This window comes from Aulonocara sp. 'chitande type north' Nkhata Bay, linkage group LG20 (assembly GCF_057382095.1).
Source record: "Aulonocara sp. 'chitande type north' Nkhata Bay isolate Kocher_YH1m ecotype deep benthic linkage group LG20, A_spYH_male_GT1.1, whole genome shotgun sequence".
Classification (NCBI taxonomy): domain Eukaryota; kingdom Metazoa; phylum Chordata; class Actinopteri; order Cichliformes; family Cichlidae; genus Aulonocara; species Aulonocara sp. 'chitande type north' Nkhata Bay.
The window spans coordinates 25,668,894-25,690,627 of NC_141363.1; the positions used below are offsets into that span (position 1 = coordinate 25,668,894).

General features: G+C 40.1%; 1 protein-coding gene across 3 annotated transcripts; it reads left to right on the plus strand.

The window, feature by feature from the left end:
* The first annotated feature begins 5,802 nt into the window (after positions 1-5,802).
* Positions 5,803-21,707, plus strand: sall4 (spalt-like transcription factor 4). Of its 3 annotated transcripts, XM_086278057.1 has the most exons (5): positions 5,803-5,979; positions 14,286-14,433; positions 16,486-18,918; positions 19,000-19,307; positions 19,415-21,707. In XM_086278057.1, exons 2-5 carry the CDS (start codon positions 14,367-14,369, stop codon positions 19,850-19,852), a joined length of 3,246 nt encoding a protein of 1,081 aa, XP_086134183.1. In that variant the 5' UTR covers positions 5,803-5,979; positions 14,286-14,366; the 3' UTR covers positions 19,853-21,707. The 3 variants fall into 3 exon arrangements, with proteins under 3 accessions (XP_086134183.1, XP_086134182.1, XP_086134184.1); XM_086278056.1 differs by lacking the exon at positions 5,803-5,979 and having other exon boundaries at positions 13,113-14,433; XM_086278058.1 differs by lacking the exon at positions 5,803-5,979 and having other exon boundaries at positions 13,113-14,433; positions 19,003-19,307.
* The last annotated feature ends 27 nt before the right edge of the window (positions 21,708-21,734 follow it).

Here is a 21,734-nt window from a genome sequence, read left to right on the forward strand (position 1 = left end):
TTAGTTTCTGTAGATTAAAATGGAGGTTGAAAAACTTAGATTGGCCATTTATGTAAATACTCAACCCCCCCCTCCCAGTTTCTGCTCTCCCAAGTCAAACACCCATCCCCCTCAGACTCTCCTCTTCTCCTTGCCCCATGAGAGGCGAGATGGTGGAGGGGGAAGAGAGACAGAGATCCCAAACCATCTGAATCCCTTTTAACTAAGTGGACTGAGAGCAGTAGGGCAATTATTCCACCATGATGCATTCCTTTTCAAAAGAGGATGCCATCACCGTGCAACAAATGGAATGCAAGCTGTGTTATGGCCAGTGAAGGAATGCCACATCCAACTCACAGAAAAGTACATGAAAGAAAACATTAAATCAGGTGCTTTAAAAAAACTATATAAGTTGAAGCGTTCTATAAATTTATTAGGACCACAATATAAAAACAGAACAAAACATGTAAAGCAAAAGACATTACTTGAAGTTAAGTAGTATTTATTATGCAGAATCTCCTCAGTCGGGATGCTGCTGATGTTAGCAAAAACAAATATCAATCAATCAATCAATTATGATTGGTTAAGATGGAGCACAACTAAAATGCTTGTTACAAGTAACTACAGTTCCTTTTAACCAATATGGTCGACTAAAAAGTAAGATGTTTTCCCTGAAACACTGCAAAAACAAGTGTAAAATAGATCAAATAGTGACATTTGAGTGAAAATCAAGTATATGGATAATAACTAAAAAAAATAAAACTTCTGTATAGACAACCACAGTCTGTAAATTAGGTAACAGTTACAATGGCCCAGATTGCTTTGTAACTGATTAATTCATGTTTAAAGCATATTTCAATAGATTCTCCCATGTTCAGAGCATGAATGCTTGGATAAACAGTGTGTGGTTTGTGGTAGCTGACCACAAGCTGTTAGTTTTCCTGAGATTTGATTATCTATCACTTACATTGTAGGCCAATTTCCTCCAACTATAAACACAGGCTTAATGATGAAAAATACAGCTGTGTGGTGTTTGAATGGAGAAGCCTACAATTAACTAAGATTAATAACAGTGTGCTGTGATGGAGCCCCCCCCCCCCCCCCCCCCCCCCCTCATACTCGGACCCTCAGGCAAAAGTTCTGTGAGAAAAATTTTCTCATTTTCAGTCGCAGCGTCAAAAGGGATGTGTTTTTTAAAGGTTTGCCGATTTGTCTGTTTGGAATTTGAAGGCTTTATTTTTCTATTTCTGTCAATTTTAAACTTTATTTTACAGAAAATATAAGAAAAAAAGGCAATTTTTTTTATGATAAATCATTTATTAACGCCTCAAAGCAATGTTTGCTTTTGTAGTTTATTATTGTTTTATTTATAATAACAATGCTGTTAATTCTTTAAGAAGATATAATAAAAAATTATACACTTTGTGGTCATTAAAGATATGATTTTAGTCTGGCGGGGGTTCTTTTCCCATACCCCACCTGTAGATTGTGCACCGCTGATTACTCCAGACACCCTTTCCAGGTCCACTTCTTCAGTGTTTAATGGAGCTCATCGTCCCCTACTAATTCTCTCACCATTTCCCCTGAAACTGGACACTCTGCCACATGTATCATCCAATAGCACCTTTCTTAGGAAGTGACTGGAGCATGGAGTGAGAGCTTTAGCACTTCTTTTAAAGAGTAAGACAATAGGAACAAGACAAATTTCCAACTGAGCAGCTGTGTGGTGGAAAACACTTGCCTTTGTGTAGTCCTTCCCACAGTCGCATAGGGGCTGTCATATGCTCAGCATTTGCTCAACTTTTTTAATGGGTTTTTGAATGCATGTGGGGTGAAACCAAACACATCCTTAGATGTGTGAAAGTCGCAGGGTATAAAGACAGATGTATGAATGCTCAGTTCCTATTCTCCCACCTCATCTCTGTAATGATTTAGTGCCTGTTTAAAAAGAATCGCCTTTTTTGTCATATAGCCACAGATGTTTCCGCCCATCTGTCTTTTATTTATGGCTGATAAAGCAGTATATTTACATTCATCCTTACAGAGTTAGATGACAGTAGTACATTTGTAAATAACAGTGCTTTGTATCTATATGCTAAATTGCTAGCTTGGTTCAGATCTGTAGGAAGAAACAATGTGTCTTTGTATGTGACCTCATTGTTCCTTGGTTGAACCTAAGTCCATCTGAAAGCCTCACCACTAAACAGCCATCTTGGTAATTCCTCCAGGTATTTATTTAGAATATTTTTTTATTGTTAGGGAAAATCAGCCGCTCTTTCATAATCTCAATTCTTTATTTAGCAGTGACAGCTATTGAACGTGACACGCGAAATGAACGCAAATTAAATTTCATTTAATGATAAAAATGAAAATCAAGCATTAGGATTTATAATATATACTATATATTATTTCAAAAAGCTTTAAATGTTTGGAGGGTTTTTTTAAATATACCTTGCTAGTTTTAATTATTTTTGCTAGCGTTAGCTGACAACCATCTTCTCTAAATGGGTCACTAATGTCTTCAAAAACAAAAACAAAAATGTAGTGGCTTCCTTTTGGGCATTTCATAGTGGCCAAAATGCCCCAAAGGGCTTTAAAACAGCAGTTGAGGGTGCTTGTTTAGCTCATTGGGTTGAGCAGATTGCATAGATATGCTATAAGTCTGAGGTACCTGGGTTCAACTCCATACCAAGGCCAATCTGCTGTGTTTTTCCCCTGGTCTTTCTCACAGTTTTACTATTTCTTCCCCACTGTCAGCCATCAAAATACAGGCTTTAAAAACAGCTGTGAGGTTAATATGGTCTGGAAGTGTAGCTGGTCATTCTACTGGTCATTAGATTACAGGTGCTAACCCTGGTTACGACCCCAACTTCCACAATTATTCAGTGATATCTCAGTGGCTAAATGCCATCTTTTATATGCAGTTTGTTTGTTTACTTTGCTTTAACCGTTGGAGAGACTCAGCCAAACATATTTCTTTCTTTGTATTCATGCTAAGCTATGATTTATGCCGTAGCCTCATATTAACCTTACAAACATGAGTCAAACATTCAATAGTTGAGCAAGAAATCAAAATGTGTCCAATTTTAAGTTTGCAAATGGGAAACAGTAGCTTGAAATCTCTGCAGTCTGTGTATGAAACTTCCCAGTGTCTGCGTCGTGTTAGCAGGCAGTTTCTGTGTGTTGACACACAGAAAGCAGTCAGTTAAATGCGTCTGCGAGATAACTCCAGTCCGAGCCTTTCATCCTCTGGACATTTGGACGGAGGCTCAGACAGGTCAGGGTTAATGACAGGCTGTCAGTGCACCTTTAATGTACTACGTGTTGAGTAAAGGCCGTTTTCTCATCCGCACATAGATAATGGTTTTGAAAAGAAAAAGGTCAACACTGATAAATAACTGGATTTTGATCATCAAATATTGATGAAAAACGAATGATTCATGTCCCAACCTACACTACCCAGGTGAGTTCATATTTCATATCAGTGTAACAGACCTCTCATCTGTCCTGAAAAACATTTCCTTTAGGGAAGTCTGACTGTAATGGAATACTAGTAAAAAACAGAAGAATGTGCTTTAATTTGTCAAGGGGATCTGAGCTGACAACTTTAGTAAAGTCCACTATAACAACCTTCCAGGGCCCCTGACCTAGGGAGGGAGTGACCCCTGACCTTATTTGGGCCTCTTTTATGAGGACTTTTTTGGCTGAGCCAGATGGCTAAACTATCAAAGGGTTTTTTATGAGAAAAATCTGCAGGCAAGGGTGGAGTAGTATATTTATCTCATTGTCTGGAGGACCAAGCCTCTGTAACTTCCGACTAGATCGGGTAGAAAGAGTTGAAGACGAGTTACATAGCAGAGTGTGCACGTGGGAACCTACGCACTATCGATGAGCATACAAAATATGAATTTGTAATTATTGAACGTGAGCTCCATTCTCATGTTTTAAGCCACTGGAGGTGGTTCATTAGACATACTTTTATATTTATCTGAAAAACATATTCATGCACACAGCATCCAACTATACAGAGCGATGTGTTTGCAAGATATTTAACTGTCTGGTCTAAAATTTATTATTAGCAATTTCTTGTTTACTCAGTCATCCAGTCTGCAACCAATGCAAACAGCAGCAGCAAGCAAGGAAAAACGACTCAGCAGCTCAAACAACCTGCTGTCAAATAGCGACCGGCAGCAGAATGAAATGAACAGCCTGTTGTTGAAAGAAGCTGCTGCTCTTCTGAAACTTTTTACAAGTAATGCAAAACTTGTGTATGGACACATGTTGTAATGAATCCGATGTGTTGTTTACTAAAGATCAAAAATGTGTAGAAAGCAGGGGAATTTGCATGTTTGGGGAAGGGAAGAGTTGTGTGTCCCAGGGTCACTATAACTTGCTCTGCTCACATCACTCATGTTGCATCTTTATGAGCGATGGCCTGTTTTGTTGGATTGAGTTTCTGGGGAAGCATTTAGGGCCCGTCTATGAGCTGTGCAATACAGGAATAGATTCAATATTCCAGTAAATGTTTGACGGGACGTGAGCTGTGCATAATCCGGAGCACGTGCTTGTACGTGCATGAATCGGACTTGAAGCTAATCATAACAAAGCTACTTTATGTGTATAGTTACACAGGTGAAAATCCCACTCAGTAGCGCCTTCTTATACGCTTGGGTCGCACAGCTGTTGTAAGCATTACCAGTTTGTTGTTCTCTACAGAAACAAACTCAGCTGTTCCCTCTGAGCCCACTCATCATCATCTTTGGACTTCTGTATAGACAGAGGCACAAAAAAAGTAGACACATGTATCTAATGATTAGTAAGAAAAAAAAAACAGGAGTTTTAAAATAGATCTGAGACCAGATTAGTCATGTATATTCAATTAAAATATAATTTGAAGGATTTATATATAAGCATTCACAATTGTTCCCAGATTCAAGATGAATTATTTATGAATTAACATCACTAATGAATCATTTATGTTATAAATTTTTATAACAAGGGTAACCTAAGCTGTGGTTTGCCTGGTTGTTTTAATGTGGCCATACCTTCCCTTGATTGCACTCAGGGGTCGAGTGAGATCTAAAGTAACTGGAAGCAGTTAAAATAATAGGAGCTTACCATGTGTTTGAGGTTATAAGAAGAGGAGGAATGGCCTCTTTACACAGAACAGCCACACTGAGGACTGCTGATGTTTACTTCAACATTTGGAGGACCTGGAGAGTGTGAATGATAAAAGTTTCTTTAGAGGGTTTTCATCAGGCAGGTCAAATCACAGTGCTGCATTACTTTGCATTGTATCCTGCCTCTTTGTGTTAATTTTGCATTATCAAAAAGCTAAAATCAAGTAGTCAATAACAATGACAACAGCTGAAAAGCAGCCGCTGCAAACAGAAGAAAATCGAAGCAGTTTTGGTTATTTTCCTCTGTCAGACAACAACTCAGCACATGTACACACCCACCTGCATTCAAAAATAGTCATTCTTACATAGATTCCACATAAGCTGTCTCCTCCCATTTTCATTCACAAAGAGAAGCGTGGTGGTGGTGGGGGGTAGGGAGGCGGGGCTAATCTTTTTCCAAATTTGTATGAGTCACTGAAAGAGCACAACAGGCATGTGCCATGTGCTGCAGAGAATGCCACTTGTTTTCCAGCTACAGTGGGAAAAAAATCACTTAAAGTTTGACTGAAACTGTTCACCATACAGACGTTTTTCACTTAGGCGTCCTTTCAGTTTAGTTCTTCGCCATTTTGACTTCACAGTTTGATTTGTGTGTCTTGCAAATGAGCTAGAAACCAGATTTATGGGGGGGATCCTTCACCTTAAGAGGTTTTTTTTCTCCTAGTTTCACTGTTAAATCTCCTAAAGTTTAGAACACAAAGACCCCTCGGCGCTGACCAGCCCACCCCGCAGATGGCCAGAGGATCAGAGACTGTCAGCACGCTTAAACGAGCCAAGAGTCGAGGTTCCAGCCCTGCGGGGAGGACGGAGCATGAATGGGGTATTTCCACCAACTTCTATAGCCCCCCGCTGGGCATTTGTAAAATGATTTGTGGCAAATTTGTTTAATCAATATGGATGCGGGGGAAGTCTAAAGTCTTTCTTTTGCCTTCTTTTCCTGCCTGTAAATGCATCATTGGTCACTACCTATGATGACGACAAGATTACTTTCTGTTTATCTGTGCTTGCATGTGTGTGTGTGTGTGTGTGCATGTAAATGCTAAATAGAAGCATACCTGAGAGAAAGCACTTATTTATCAGTAGTTAACTGGATAGGGCAGGGATTCAAACAAGCAATGCAAGTTTGAGTGCTTCATTGCAGAGAGTTTCTTTTTAAAACATCTATTGAATGTTTGTTCTGAAAGAAAAATCCACTTTCATGTGCTCTAGCTGAATTTTATCGTTTTCCCCTCCTTTTAAGTTGTATTTGTATGAATCAATAAAGTAATTAGTGTGATACGCTGCAAAGGTTGGAATGCAGCTTGAGAAAATTTTGTCAATAATTCGTGGAAAAAATAAATAAAACTGATGTCGAGAGCTTAATAAGCCCTGTTAATAATAAATCCTGTTTTTAGATTTGGGAGTTTTATTTATATTAGGAGTCACCAGCTTTGGGATCTTTTATGTGACTCTACTAAGCACTGTATTCGGTCTGCATGGTGTCTTTGCAGACACGCAGGTGGCTTCGATCCAATTCTTCCAAGGCTGCTGTCTAGAAATCAAAAGACAAAGGCACTATAGGGTTTTCTCCTTTCTATCCAGCTTTTAATTTACAGTTTTGCTTGTTAAAGAGTAACCCCACCCCTTTTCTCTCTATACTTCAAACAATTCCTTATATTACAGGAGAGAGTGAGGCTGTTTACATCCCTCGAATTCATTGTTTTTGCTAGAGGAAACATTAAAAAGTAATTGTACCATAAAATGTATACATTCAGTCTGAGAATAATAGATACCGTGACCTATGTCCTGCATTTTATCCTGGATCCTATGCAAAGTTATTATTCACAGCCCTTTTCAGATGCCTGTTACTGACTCTTCCTCTAAATTGTTTGCCATTATAAACCTTGCAAAGCTCATAAGACCATTTGTCACACACCTTTCAACTCCACTGACTCGAATGAATTCAGCACACTCTCCAAATGTTTCTTTTTTTTTTTTCAAACTTTCTATCTAAACTGTCACAGCAGAGCTTACCACACCACAGCCCCTCCACAGATGTTGGCAGAATTCCTAATTTTATTCTCTTTCTCTCAGCCTGTCAGTTTTGAAAGGGGGAAGCAGGACAGAAAATAATCAGCAGAACATCCCATAAGTCTCTATGTGAGGGCGGCAGATGTGGGTGTGGAGGGGGGGAGTTGCCACTGGGCCTCCCCAAAGACCCATCTGACTATTGTTCAGCAGAAAAGCCATTTCTGTGGTTGCTATAACAACCATAATGCACCCTTATCCATGTTCCTGTGCAGTACTTGTGGTAGTATGAGATCTGATTTTTTTAAACTGTATTCACAAGAATGAGAATTAGCAGTCTTATTCAATTATTTTTTATTGTAATTTTTTAATCAGAGTGCTATTCAACATGTAAGCCTGCATGGGACAAGAGGAAGATACTTCTAATAAGTTTTTATGAGCACACAGTAATAAGAACTATGATATTTAGGCTGCTCGTCTTACAGGAAATGCGAATAGATTTTTTGTTTTAAGTGCCCCCAAGTAAATACTATTGAATACAATAGGCAGAAGCCGAGGGGATAAACAGTTTCATTCAGTGCTCACAAAAAGCCGTCAGTACATCTGGTACGTCAGGTCCACGGCTGTCTTTGTCTGCAGCCACTGTAAACCTCCACCCAGAGACTCAAAGCCCACCAGGTGTTTTAAAGTCTGTGGGCCACCGCATTCACTGTCAAGTGCTATAGGCTGCCAGTTTCTTTTGTATTTAGAAAAGATTTACCCTTTCGATTCCCAAGGGCCCTTTAGAGTGCTTTCAGCTGATGGTAAATCTACCACTTAATTTGCATTTAATAATTTACTTATTTATTTATTTTTAGATCTGGTTGCATTGCCACTAGTAATGCAAAAATTAAAGGTTTATTCCCAGATATTTAAAAAAAAAAATCCATGTCTGACAATGTCAGCATTATGGCAACACTCACTTTTGTCTTCTCATATTTAAGCAGTTTTAGGTTAATATGATTTTATATGTTCAATAAGAAATTCCAGATAGACTTTCTGCTTTTTTGCAAAAACTGAGCATGTGTGTCCCCATGATATCATTGCTGACACACAAAGACGTGTTACAGTCATTAATGTTTCATTGGCACCATACCATACATGTTCTCATCCCCCATGAACCAGCTGAGTTAGTTTCGTCTTCAGGTGACACTGAAAACAATGTGATCTTCCAAAAGAACACAATAAGAGAAATGTTAGAATTAAATTATTTGTACATAGTTTTCCCTTTCATCCCGCCGCTTGAGAGTGATTATTCATTAACTTAAATGAACATATATAACCAAATTTGGATGGTGCGCTGTACTGCTGTATAACCATTATATTCTCATAAGCTAATTAGAAGTGCGAGAGGACTGATATCCTGCAGCCCCTCTGCTCACCACTTCCCACCCTGTAAATCTTTATGGCCCTGACCCAGATTGCATCTCAGATTTGAATGATTGGCCCCCTGTTGACTCACAGCTTGATGTGGACTGCCCAGCTCTCCCTATCTCTTTGTTTATTGTGTCGCAGATTCTTTAAGTTTCACCTCCTCATCCCCCAAACTATAATTCCTTTAGATAATCCCATCAAGATTTGTAAATTAAGAGTGCCTTATTGTAATGCTTTTCTCCCTGACATCTTTATTTTCTTAAACAGCGTCTTAAAAATGATATATCTGTGGTTGTGCATTAACTTCTTTAATGTGTAAATTCAGGTATCGAATCTTATTATTGCACAGACTTCTTTATTGTGGCTCTAACTAAAAAAAAACGAGAGTGAGAAGTGGACACAGTGGGGTTCTATTCATACAGTGAGCCCTTGTTTCCCCCAACACTCTATTGTTTATTGATGAAGGCAGTTGTCATAGTCATGCAATAACAAAAGCCTGACTATTGCTGTGTTTACATCTGCACAGGAACCACTGGGCAATTCTCCATTAAATTACAGCCATGTGTGGGCCACTGATCTCTCCCCTCACCCGCTAGCCCCTGTGCCACAGACACACACATTCACACAGATCCCACACTCAGAGTTGAGCTGGATATTAAACTGTTGCCATCACTGTAGACCAGGACTTAACAAATAAAACCAACACTGACTCATTTTGTGATGTCAGCGCCTGAAATTGTTTAAAATTGTGTGCCGAAACAGTTACTTCAGTTTGGGCAGAAACTACACCCGAAAGCTAAAATCAAAGAATTCACGAGCAGAGTAGAAGTTGTTTGTGGAATGCTGTAGCACATAATCTCCTCAGGCCCCTACCCCCCATCCTCTCAGTCAGTGGTGTGAGACAAATAAGCACTCATCTCGCTATCTCTGAAGACACAGATCTAGTTTAAAGAGTTTTTTTATACTTCCTGTTCCACCCAGGTGTCATAACAATTTCCGGTTAAACTCTTTACATGGAAACGCGTTTGTTAAATTTTAACATTTTATAATCAAGTACCCTCGATGAAATGGTTTTTTTTTTATATTTACTTGAAATGGTATATATTTGAAATTTTATTTGAAATGATATATTTTATATATCCCAAAATAATTAAGACACCTCTTAGAAAAAAAAGCTAGACTCACACTCAGTGGCCCATGAAGAATGCAGAATGCACAAATAAGTAAACATTCTTTGTTTAAAAAGCTTAACTGCTTTTATTGCACTAAATGCACACAGATGGGTCCTGTTTCTCTGAAAGGTTCACATGTCCACTGGAAATGTCAGGTTTCCACACTGCAGGCTGCATGTTGGACCTGGACTGAACCTGGACTTAACTTCACATTTACGACGATGACAGAGAAAAATTTCCCCCTTCAGCAAACAAATGTTAAAAGAGCCTTTTAGCATCCAGCTCTGCACGTACAATGTTCTGCACAGTGAAGGTCAAATTTCCAAGAAGGGTAACAAAACGTGCAGTCCATTTTTAAATAGAGAGACAAGTTGTTGTTGTTGTTGTTGTTTTTTTTTAAAAAGAAAGAAATTATTAGAGACAACCCATCTACATCTATGAAGAAAATTAGTCAGCTGGTTTATCTAATAGGCTCTACATAAACAGAAACATTCACCGGGAAAAACAATATTGGCACAGCCAGCAAACATCCAATACCTTTCACCTCAGTGCCCTCAGCCTCTATTCTAGGCCGATGCTACCAAACAAAAGAACAAAATACACGTTCATGAAAAGGAGGACATTGCAAAGGGTGTTTGCTGATCAATAACGAAAACAGTCGGACACTATAGTAATTGCAGAGAGCCACTATACTTGTATTTTCTAGATAATGCCATGTTTAGGTGATTGAAAATCAACAGTGGCAGGGAAAATGACTGTATAGTCTTAAGAAAAGGCACATTGATTGCCTTCAAGCAGCGCTCACGTTCTGATATGACAAATATGAAGGGGGAAATCACTGGACCTAAGTAACAAAAAAGGTCACCCAAACTGTTTTCATTTTCTTTTCCTATCCTCAGCGTTGCTTACCCTTTCCATGGGACTCAAGTCTTGCATGAAAAAAAAAAACTATTCCCCTTTGTCCTTTGTGTAAATTTAATGACGTTATTTATGACTACAAGGGAGGAAATGTTTTAAGGGGCACCTGAAGAAAGCCATCAAAGGATAAAATAATAAAACAGGATCTGGGAAATACACTCATAAGAAATCCTGATGTCAGTGAGCAAGAAGCTAGTCAACCATTAAAAGACTATTTGTGGTGTCCTGCTGGTGAGAAAACATCTAAAAGGGTCAGACAGCCTGGCATGGTGTTTTTTTAGGTCTTTACATAGAACAAAAATGCCATTTTTCCCTTTTGCTTCTCCAGTAGACAGTTAATTATTTGCAATCTAACACGTGTAATGTCGGTGATTTGATCAAGGAGCTCGGGAATGACACTCAAATGTCATCAAGAGTGTTGATGAGGGTCATGTCAAAGAGATTCATAGCTAATGATACTGCGTAGTAGCTTTTATGTGCTATGAGCCTTTAGGTTTTATCACAAGAATGCACAATTTTACAAAATAATATAACCTCTACCTTTTATTTTAGACTTGAATATATAGAAAAAAGCCAAACGTGGTGTGTTTTCTTCAAACTCTGCAAGATTCTGTTTATATCACTTTATTTGACAGCAAGGAAGAGTAAAGGTTTTCCAGAAATAAAGCTAAAAAACAAATCTGCTTGTTTTGACAGCAGCACTGATTGTCACACTGAGGTGAAATGGCTCACCCTTCCCCGATTGCTCTGTGCCTTTCATCTTTTACTGAGTCCTAAAAAACACATGTTCAATTCACAATTCCTGAGCAAGTGTCAGGCTGTTATTGTTTGTCCGCTGCAAGGTCGTCGTAAAGCTCATCGAGTGACACATCTGAGAAACTTAAAGTCTCTCTATCCCACAGCACTCTCTTGTGAAAAGACAAGGAGGGGGTGAAAATTAGGCCAGGATATAGAAAATAATAACTCAGTAGTTACTGTCCTGAGGCTGTTTTCAAGCTGCCTTGTTGGCCGTTTATGAGACCTTCTGTCACCAGTGTAGATATACTATTGTCAGATACATGACCTGGTCAAGGACACAGTATTAGGTTTGCTTTCTGCGTTCGCTGCCTCTTCTACTGCTGTTTCTCTTTTCTCAAAAATTACATAACTGAAACTGAACAGTGCAAAATGATCACTATAGATTTCAGGCACCAACAAATGCGTCTAACCTCAACACAAGGCCATTGAATCTATATGTCTCAATGGTGTATTACATTATACAAAGCAAGAATGTGTGTCGAATAGAAAACAGTTTTTAGTTTAATTCGCTGGTATATTTAATTATGATTATTTACTTATGGAACTTTTTTCCAAGCAGTCAGCCATTTTTCCAAATTTTACAACTGTGCACAGTTTAAGTTGTATAGATTGAATGTTGAAGAAGAGCGTATTGAAGTATGGTTTCTTATTGGGGCTATAAACTGTCTAGACAACACTCCCCTCTTTTTCACCTTCAGCAAGTCCCTTAAAGGACATTTGTTTATTTGAATATAATGCTGTGTCTTTGTCTCACACTTATCAGCTGTGGCATTATATAACACTTACTGAGGCATTTTAGAGTGATAGAGAATGGTAGAAAGGCCAGTATCACCAAGAGTTACTGAAACTTTGCATACTCCTGTCTGTAGGTCATTTAAATGATATTTTCTTAAATGAACATCAGCGCTTTCTCCTAGTATCAATCACTCTTTCATGCGTGGAGCTACTTGTTAAAAGGAAAATCCAAATTAAAAATGTTTCCTGAACTTATCAGGGTCAAAAACATGTTTTGTATAAATAAATAAAAAATTGAAAGGATACAGTGCAAGCTGATCTGATTTTCACATAGGAAGTTGCATGAAAACCAGCCTTAACTACAGTGTTGCGGTTTATACTTTTGTTTTTTGCTTTTCTTAAAACTTTAACGTTCAAGCCTCAATCTATGAAGCATGAACACACTTGCCCTAACTTGCCTAATAGACTACAAGATCTGCATTTATGTGTCAATTGTGCTTCCACGAACAGTTTAATCCCTTTACAAGCTTTATATCTGTATGCCTGTTGCTTCTTTTCCTGTCAACATGCATAATTTTACCCAAAATACACTTTTGTCAAACTACAGTGACCTTCACTGTCCTCTATGAAAGCAACACTTTAGTATGCCCTTGGTATACCAATTAATGTCTGCATGAGTTAATCTGCGAAAAAGACCTACAAATAGAACTCCAAGGTTACACTACAACCATATTCTGCTATTCCTATACTTTGCCCCACACACAGTCTGCAGCAAGACTGTGTGTTTCCACCGGAACATATAGCACCCTTTAGAAATCTGTGGGTGACTGCTGTTGTGTGGTGAGCTATAAACATGCAGGAGGTGATCACTGTGCTCTGCATTAATAAAGGTTCCCCCTTTGTAAATTCTCCTTTGTGATGTGTAGTGAACTTCCTGGAATGTTTTTTCGGCACACCGACTGTGCCAACAATGTGAATGCCAATGTGAAGCAGGACCAACAGAGTCATTCCAGCATCATCCTGATCCCATAACAGAACCCTTGTTTTTTTTTTTTCTTTATTTTGATTTTCCCCCCTGACAAAACAACATTATTATGGCGAGTACAGCAGCAGGAAATACAGTGACAGATTCAGCCTCTTTAATAAATAATACACCACTGCAAATGGTTAACCACACAGCAGTTAGGGACATCACCTAGCATCACAATAATTTATTGACCAGCTCCTTCAATGCAAAACCACACATTTTGAGCTATTTTGAAAAAAGAGTTGCGTAGTGGGGGAGCTTGACCGTTTGGCTTTCTCATTCATTCAAATATAACCAACAAGACGTTGTTTTCATTTCATGTTTGACTCTGTTTCCTGTTATGGCTCAACGGTATCCTTAGATGACTGTGTTCCCTCCATTAGTGTACATCCTTGAGACAAAACTACTCTAACGTTTCATATTTAGGAGATCAACATTTACTAGTGCACAATATTCTTTTTTTAAAAAGATTAAAGGGAGGGGCACATATGTGCATGTACATGGTTATAGCCTATGTTTTGATGAGCATAAACTGACTTTCTGTAGAACTATTTTGCCATATTTCCCTGTAGGAACATCCTACTTAGTCTACAGTGATGCTATTGGATACAAAACGCTGTATGTAAAATATGTGGAGTTTCCTGGAAAGGGATGGCCAAAAACCCATAAACAATAAGTTGCTTTAATGAAAATAAATGGCATAAAGTAGGATCGGATCATTAAATTTCGCTGCTTTGAGTTTAAAGTCAAAGAAACAATATTTGGCTGAACTCTCGGTCGCCTTTGTCTTTCTGTGGCAGGCAAAATATAGTTTTCCTGAACAAGGAAAAGTACTATAAGTTGGGTGTTATTAACCCTGCCTCCATCCAGAGCGCCATCCACTAGCATGGCTCCTCCCGCCCCCTTCTGGCACTCTGCTCCGCTCATCAATAGGGAGCGCATTTAAATAATGTGTGAGCGCTTGGATCAGAGCCAATCAGCTGTCAGGGGACCGTGATAAATCGCAATGCATTATTGATAATAATAATTACGTTGACATGCGCATTTCTACTTCAGGGGTTAATTTTCCGAGCCGAAGAATCTGTTGAAGAAGGGGAGGAAATTTGTCTGTAACTCTTTGCTCCTGATGGTCGCACCATGTCGCGGCGCAAGCAAGCCAAACCGCAGCACATCAACTCCGACGAGCCCGGATCGATGGAAAATGGTAAGTTTACGCAAAAAGATGAGCTTGTTGGCAAGAAAAGTTAACATGTAGGAATGACACAGTATCGACATTTTATTTAAAAGTGTGGAGAGGGGCTGCTTTTACATTGTCCTCCTCGCACTTTGACCTGTTGCTGTCCCTCTCAACTGACCGGGGCTAAAACTTCGGTCGAGAAGCGACACATTTAGAAATCAGGTGCTCCACGAGGGGCTCTTTTAAATTGAAACATTGTAAGCTTTCTGTCTCTCTCTTTTTTGGTAAAAGCCGAAAAGCATCGTTTATTCTTGGCTCTGTTTTGTCTTGTTTCGTTGTTTATATTGACGGTTTGATTCTAATGAATGAATTGAGGTTGTTTCGCGGACTAAATTAAAGACGGTAAAGTACTTTGAACTTTTTGTTGATTCATTGAAGGGCACGTTGCTACATTTTGGATTGTTTACGCTTTTTACATTTAGAATAATTACCTAATTTGGTCAGGATGCCTGTCGTGTAACTTTATTTCATTCACGTATTGCGAGCTGGTTTTACTGTTAAATTTGAATCGGCTTTTTTAGATTTTGCGCAGTACCTTTGACTCTTTGTGCCGGATTCCCATAGGTATCGTTACAGTTTATTCTGCTGTAATTATAATTATCCGTACTTTCTGCCCCTTGTAATTAATAATTGTGTAATCTGGCGAGAGTTTATTTGCAAATCTGCGCCTCAGTTGGAAGTTTCAGACAAAGGTACCCAAAACTGTATGAAATATGACTCTGTAGTAAGCCGACCTAAAGGCAATAAATCCCCCAGTTTAATGCATGACTGTTTCCTTTCGTACATATGTGGAGAGGTGGGGGATGGAGCAGTGGCCTTTTTGTGGAGACTGGGTGGGGGTGCGTTTTGGTGTTGCCATAAGCAAACTTCAGCGCCGCTGTAGCCCTCATAATTAGAAAACTTGGGATGACAAGTTTTCCTTTTTTTCATGAACTGTAGAGCATAAAATGCCAAAAGGTTATGCATGAATCTTATTCAGCCCGCATAAGCTGAACGGTTATCTCTGACCTCCTCATGTTGTCCACCAAAGGTGATCACAGGAGGCTCATGCGCCGTCAAGTGGCGAGCGAGTGTGCTGCGTCCTGTAGTTATCTAATGATGGATCCGCTCTGATAAGGACTTTTTTTTTCTTTAGTTTTAAATGCTGCTAAGCTGCATCATGGGTGCTTTTCCAGTCGACGTTAACAGTGTTGCAGAGCCATAGTTAGCGCTTCCTCATGGATCAGAATGTAATGCTGTTTGCAAATTTTTCGTGACACCGCCTCAGTGCCGCCTGGTGAGCAATTAACAAGTCCAGCAGATTCCTTGGGCAAATGCAAACAGGTGGTCTACCCCCCATTCTTCCAGGCATTAGCATTTAACAATACACCCAGTTGTGAAATGGTCTCTGGTTAGCACACAAATTAAAATGCTCACTTGGAGCACTTATCAATCTTTCAAAAGACTGAAAAATGCTTGGGAAGTGTTTTAATAAATGTAAAGCTGTCTTGTGTTTGAGCCATTCTCATTTATACAATATAAAACCTGCAATTTAGAGAAATTGTTTCTATTGTTTCTGGGGTTAGTTTAGTGTAAGGTGTTTCCTTTTTTGTGTGTGTTTTTTGGTGGTGGTGGGGGGGGGGGTCTTTTTTTTTTTCTTTTTTTCTTTCAGAATCTAACTTGAGTGTAACTTGATACTCAATCTGTAGCTCTTTGTTTCTGTGGACATTGTTCTAGGTAGCCAAAGATAAATGATTGCCCTCTACAGGCCCTTTGGACAATAGAGCAATTCACAATTTTTACAGCCTGGTGCAGTTACCTAGAGAGAGTGGACAAAACGGGGGGGGGACCCTTTTAGATGTGATGGTGTGAGCCAGTGAATAAGTACATTACACCAAATCAGCAAAATCTCAGATCTTGACAAATGAACAAAACATTGTAGCCTTTAATGTGTTACAGGAATTACATTATTTGATTTGACGAACATGGTTGTAATTGTATGAGAAGTATTAATGTAAATATTTTATTCTCTCGTTGAAGGGATTCATCAAGGTGATTCCGCTGAGGAGATTGGAAATGAAGTAAAGAGGTTCAGAATGGATGAAACCAGAGTGTGCACCAAGTGCTGTGCTGAATTCTTCGACGAAGAAGAATTTCTTGAACATGAGAAAAATTGCACAAAAAGTCAGCAAGTGGTCATCATGAAAGATGGAGACGGCAGTGACGAGCCTGAGAAATATTCACAGGGTTCTTCTGAAGGCCTTGCCAGTGATCACGAAGACGGCCACTCCAGCAATCATTCTCCATCGCGTGCCAACACAGACCAGCTGGAAAGATTGGAGGAGGAGTCCAGTGCAAATGCAGATGATTCCAGACACCAGGATCGGGGAGAGATGTCTGCTAGTCCTGTGATGACTTTCCAACCCTCCCCGAAAAGGCAAGATTCAAATGTTACTCTTGAAACCATGGCTGACACTAAAGTGGCTGTTTCCCAAATTCCTTCAAACACTTCTCAGACTTCACAGGATGCCATGCAGGCCATTCCAGTAATCCTGGAACAGCTAGTGTGCCTCCAGCAGCAACAGCTACAGCAAATCCAGCTCACCGAACAGATCAGAATCCAAATAGCCATGATGGTCCCACAGAGTCTCCAATCATCAGTAGAGTCAACAATGGATCCTCTGAGAGCCCTTGGTGCACATCTCTCTCAGCAACTGTCTGCTGCAGCAGCACTGATAGGAAAAAGAACCGGCAGTCAGAGCCTTTCCATGGAGAAACTAAAGCAAGGTAAACTACCTCTACCCACTGGCATGTCTCCTGCTCTGAATGCAGGAATGGGCTCGATGACATCAAACACAGACCTTTTAAAGGGTGCTCCAGATCTAGCCGGACGTTTACCAGTACTCATGCCACAGTCTTCAGGTGTTCTGGGTTTCCCTAGCGTGTTCAGTGGAGTCCAGGCAGGGATCGATGCCTCCAAAAAAGTGAAGCCCAAGATGCTGAACATCCCACCGGAATCAAAGAGTGGGGACCCACTATACAAGCACAAGTGCAAATACTGTGGAAAGACTTTTGGCAATGACAGTGCCCTCCAGATTCATTTGCGTTCTCACACCGGGGAGAGGCCTTTCAAGTGTAACATCTGCGGAAACCGTTTCACAACCAAGGGAAACCTCAAAGTGCATTTCCAGCGGCATAAAGACAAATATCCCAACATCAGCATGAATCCTCATCCTGTACCCGAGCACCTTGACAATATTCCGACCAGCAGTGGGATTCCCTTTGGTATGTCCGTACCCATGGATGAGTCAAACATAACCGAAATGAAGCCTGTGCTAAGTCACCCAGCGGCTGTTTTCAGCCCATCATCCATGCCAGGGTTTAAAACATTTGATGGCTTTGGGGGTGATCCATTTTCCCAGAGACCCTCGCCATCAACAAGTAATGGCTCCCCAAATGTTTCGTCTGTGTATGGCCAAGACGTGGGCCTGGAGCCCAACCAGAAAGATGCTAAAGAGATGCTTGGAGCATTGCACCACATGAATGGTAATTCTCTCTTAGGGGAGCAAAGCTCTGGAACAGCAAAACTTCAGCAGATGGTGGATGGACTGGAGAAGAAGACTGGTGATCCCAATGAGTGTGTGATCTGCCATAGGGTACTGAGTTGTCAGAGCTCACTCAAAATGCATTATCGCACACACACTGGCGAAAGGCCGTACAAGTGCAAAATCTGTGGCCGCGCATTCACCACAAAGGGTAATCTCAAGGCTCATTATGGTGTGCACAGGGCTAGCACTCCTCTTAAAATGCAACACTCATGCCCAATCTGCCAGAAAAAGTTCACAAATGCAGTGGTTCTACAGCAGCACATTCGCATGCACATGGGTGGGCAGATCCCCAACACCCCCATGCCAGAAAACCAGTTTGAACCAGCAGAAGCAATTGTGCCTTCTCTCCCAGAAGAGAAGTCTATCGACGCCAACGGATTTGAAGCCAGCATGGAAGATCAAGAGCCAGAGCTTAACAAGACAGCAAATGACTCCTCCAGTTCCCTGCCATCTGCCGCTGAGGAGCAACCACAGAAGCTTGCAGCCCCTGTAATGTCCAGCCTAGATGTTTTGAAGAATCTCTCCAATGCTCTTGCACTGAAACGACAAAATAGCACTACTTCAGAAAGTGAAGGAACATCCAAAGAATCCCCACCAGCTCAGAGAGAGCAGGAGTATCAAAACGGCCGTAGTCCCTCCATCTCAGACTCGGCTGCGTCTTTTCGCTCCTCTTCTCCAGTTAACAACTTTAATGGCAAATCTCCTCAGCCTGCTCTTGATGAATTTCCCCAGAGCGGGTCAAAACCAGAGTCAGGTGACGCTAAAGATGAGTCAAGTGGCGCACTTGACCTCACAGCTTCCAGCAGCTTCACCCCAAAAGCAATTAAGGAAGAGCCTGGCATGTCTTTTTCAAATGGAGACTATGGTAAGTTTACAAGTTGAGTGAAGTGTATTAGATGCTGTCATCTTGAATGTGTAGACCTAATCTTCAATCTTTCTGTATTAGTAGCTTCCAGTAACATGCCTTTCATGAGGATACCACCAACGTTGGCCAGTCTAGAGATGAAAGTTCCCCCAGAGAATCCTCTGGGCCCTCACGGGTTGTTCAGCTCCCATGTGCCTCAGGGAACAGCCATGCCCTCCTCAGTCTCCCCTGCACCACGACGATCAGCCAAACCACATGTGTGCCATGTCTGTGGCAAGAACTTCTCCTCTGCCAGTGCCCTGCAGATCCATGAGCGCACACATACAGGAGAGAAGCCTTTCGCCTGCCACATTTGTGGCAGGGCTTTCACAACGAAGGGAAATCTAAAGGTGAGTCATCACTTGTCTGAGAAATGGTTAAATTAGGCATTAGAGTTCATGTATATAGATGATGTACTGAAAAATAAGTGTTTTGGTTTTTTGTTTTTTTTTTTAAGGTTCATATTGGCACCCACATGTGGAACAACTCATCAAGGCGTGGCCAGCGTCTGTCTCTAGATAATCCCATGGCGTTGATTGCAATGACCCCAGATGCAAAGATGATGCCAGAAATGATGCAGGCCCCCAAAGAGCTGGTCGCTCCTCCGATGAACTTTGACCCATCTCTGTGGAACCAGTATGCGACTGCTACCTTCAGTGGTGGCCTGACCATGAAGACCAACGAAATTTCTGTCATCCAGGGAGGTGGCATCCCACTCCCTGGGAGCCCTGCTGGTGGGCCCCTGATTGGCTCCACTGGAGGCCTCATGAAGATTGATGGATCCCACTCAGGCTTGCCTGCCACCATGGCTGAAATTGAGAAAAATGGCTCAGACAGTGTGCCAAAATCACAGTTTCCACATTTCATGGAAGAGGGCAAAATAGCAGTTAATTAGTTTCCTTTGTCTTTCTTTCTTTATCCATCAGGTAATAAACACATTCACTTTTGTGAATGTCTCTCTTCTTTATTGAGGTACAATCAATATTCTGAGAAATCCTTGTTGATTTGCTGTTAAATTGGTTAAAAATGTCCAATTAACTTTATTGCAGCTATTTTCCTCCTGATCTCAGTGATTCTTAAATGTTATTACTAGTCAAATCTGTATAACTGCTAGGGATGCATCAATACAGCAGCTTATTTTTTTTCAAGGACATTGACAAAGAAGACTTGCTGATCTTTCGATTAATGTCTGTCTATTGTTGCATAAACTTTGATGGCATGATGAAGCGCTGAAAAACTTTATTAATTTAGTTATAAAAAGATTTCTCTGGTTCCCTGGTACAGAAAGGGAGGAGAATGACAATATCCCAAGCTCATGATTCCAGTTGGTGCATCCCTAAAAACTACTGTAGTTGTATTTTATTTCATGTAATTATATATGCGGGTATTTGTTTTCTTTTTTTTTTCCTTTTTTTTTTTTTCCCCAGTGAGTTGTTTTGTTGTCTCTCCAGAAATTGAATGTATAACTTACTTGAAACTGCTTTAATTCAAGACTGTCTCCTTGATACTTTTGAAGGATTTTGACTTTAATAGGAAAATAACCTGAACGTGCCAGCCTGATGAGTCAGAAATAATGACGTATTTGACCACATGTGTCCATACTACTTCCCCCTCCTGTTGTGTGCCATAGGTTACATGATATTGTACATATTTGTAGTGGTAAATGTTATTAGCTTGTCTGTAATTGAAGAGGCGTTCTGATCAGATTAATGTAATGGGCAATGCAAAAATCTCTCAAAGTGCAACAGTTCAGTCATAGCTGAATTTTGGTTGCACTGGCGCCAGGATACAGTAGTTAATAACTTATACCCTTTTCCAAGTGCCTAGTCTGATTTCATGGCACCATCTGGTTGTAACAAAGGTGCTGTTTGACTTGAGATATTGTGTTGTGACATGGCATGTATATCACATCTTTGTCAGCTTACTAAAATCATTTTTTACACCCACGTAGTCCACTTCTACAACTACGGAGTAAAATTTTGTTGGCTGAGCTCTGAAGGCTATCCCATGCTTAATGTTCTCATGCCTGCACTTTATTTAAGGTTTTAGTTTCATTTACATTGTATAGATACATTTACGTCACTGCTTAATTGTACTGGCTAAAAGGGGAAGAGGTCAAGCCAACATTTGTATGTGTATTTCCTTCCTGTAACAAACAGCTGTTTACGGTAATATACAACTTGTAGCATGATTAATTTATTTATATTACACAGTGCTTGAGTTTAGGGGTAAGTTCTACCTCTCTTAGATTTTAGTTGTCCCACATGCCCCTTACACTCAATGCAATGCTCTGTACGTTTCTGGGTACATTGTTTAGTTTAGTTTTTCCGATAATGCGATAAGATTTCTCACTCTCAACCTGCTGAGTTGAACAGTAATGAATGTATGTCTGACACTTTACACAACTCAGAATGGTCCAAGTGCTTTGTAGGTCCCTGCTGTACATTCCTTATTGATATGCATTTGCCAAGTTGTGCCTTTCTTTAGCAACCATGTCAGAAACTGCTTTCAAGTTGTCTCTACAGTTCAAGTAATGTTGAGCCAGTTTGATCCGTTTACAGTGTAAATATTTCTTCTTCCTTTTTTTTTTTTTTTCTTTTTTTTTTTTTTTCCAAAGGTTTCCTTCACATAAATGTTTTCTGATTTTTGAAAAATAAAATCAGGGTGACTTTTTCAACATTCCTCCTGTCATTACTTCAAAGATCATCGAACTTTAGCGATGAAAATAAATAAATACATTTTTAAAAAGCCTTAAGACTAGACAGCATTGTGCTAGC

Coding starts and splice junctions, on each gene's coding strand:
- sall4 (XM_086278057.1), top strand. CDS start 14,367: ATGTCGCGGCGCAAGCAAGCCAAACCGCAGCACATCAACTCCGACGAG. Junction 14,434..16,485: donor GCCCGGATCGATGGAAAATG/GTAAGTTTACGC, acceptor CTCTCGTTGAAG/GGATTCATCAAGGTGATTCC. Junction 18,919..18,999: donor TTTTTCAAATGGAGACTATG/GTAAGTTTACAA, acceptor TTTCTGTATTAG/TAGCTTCCAGTAACATGCCT.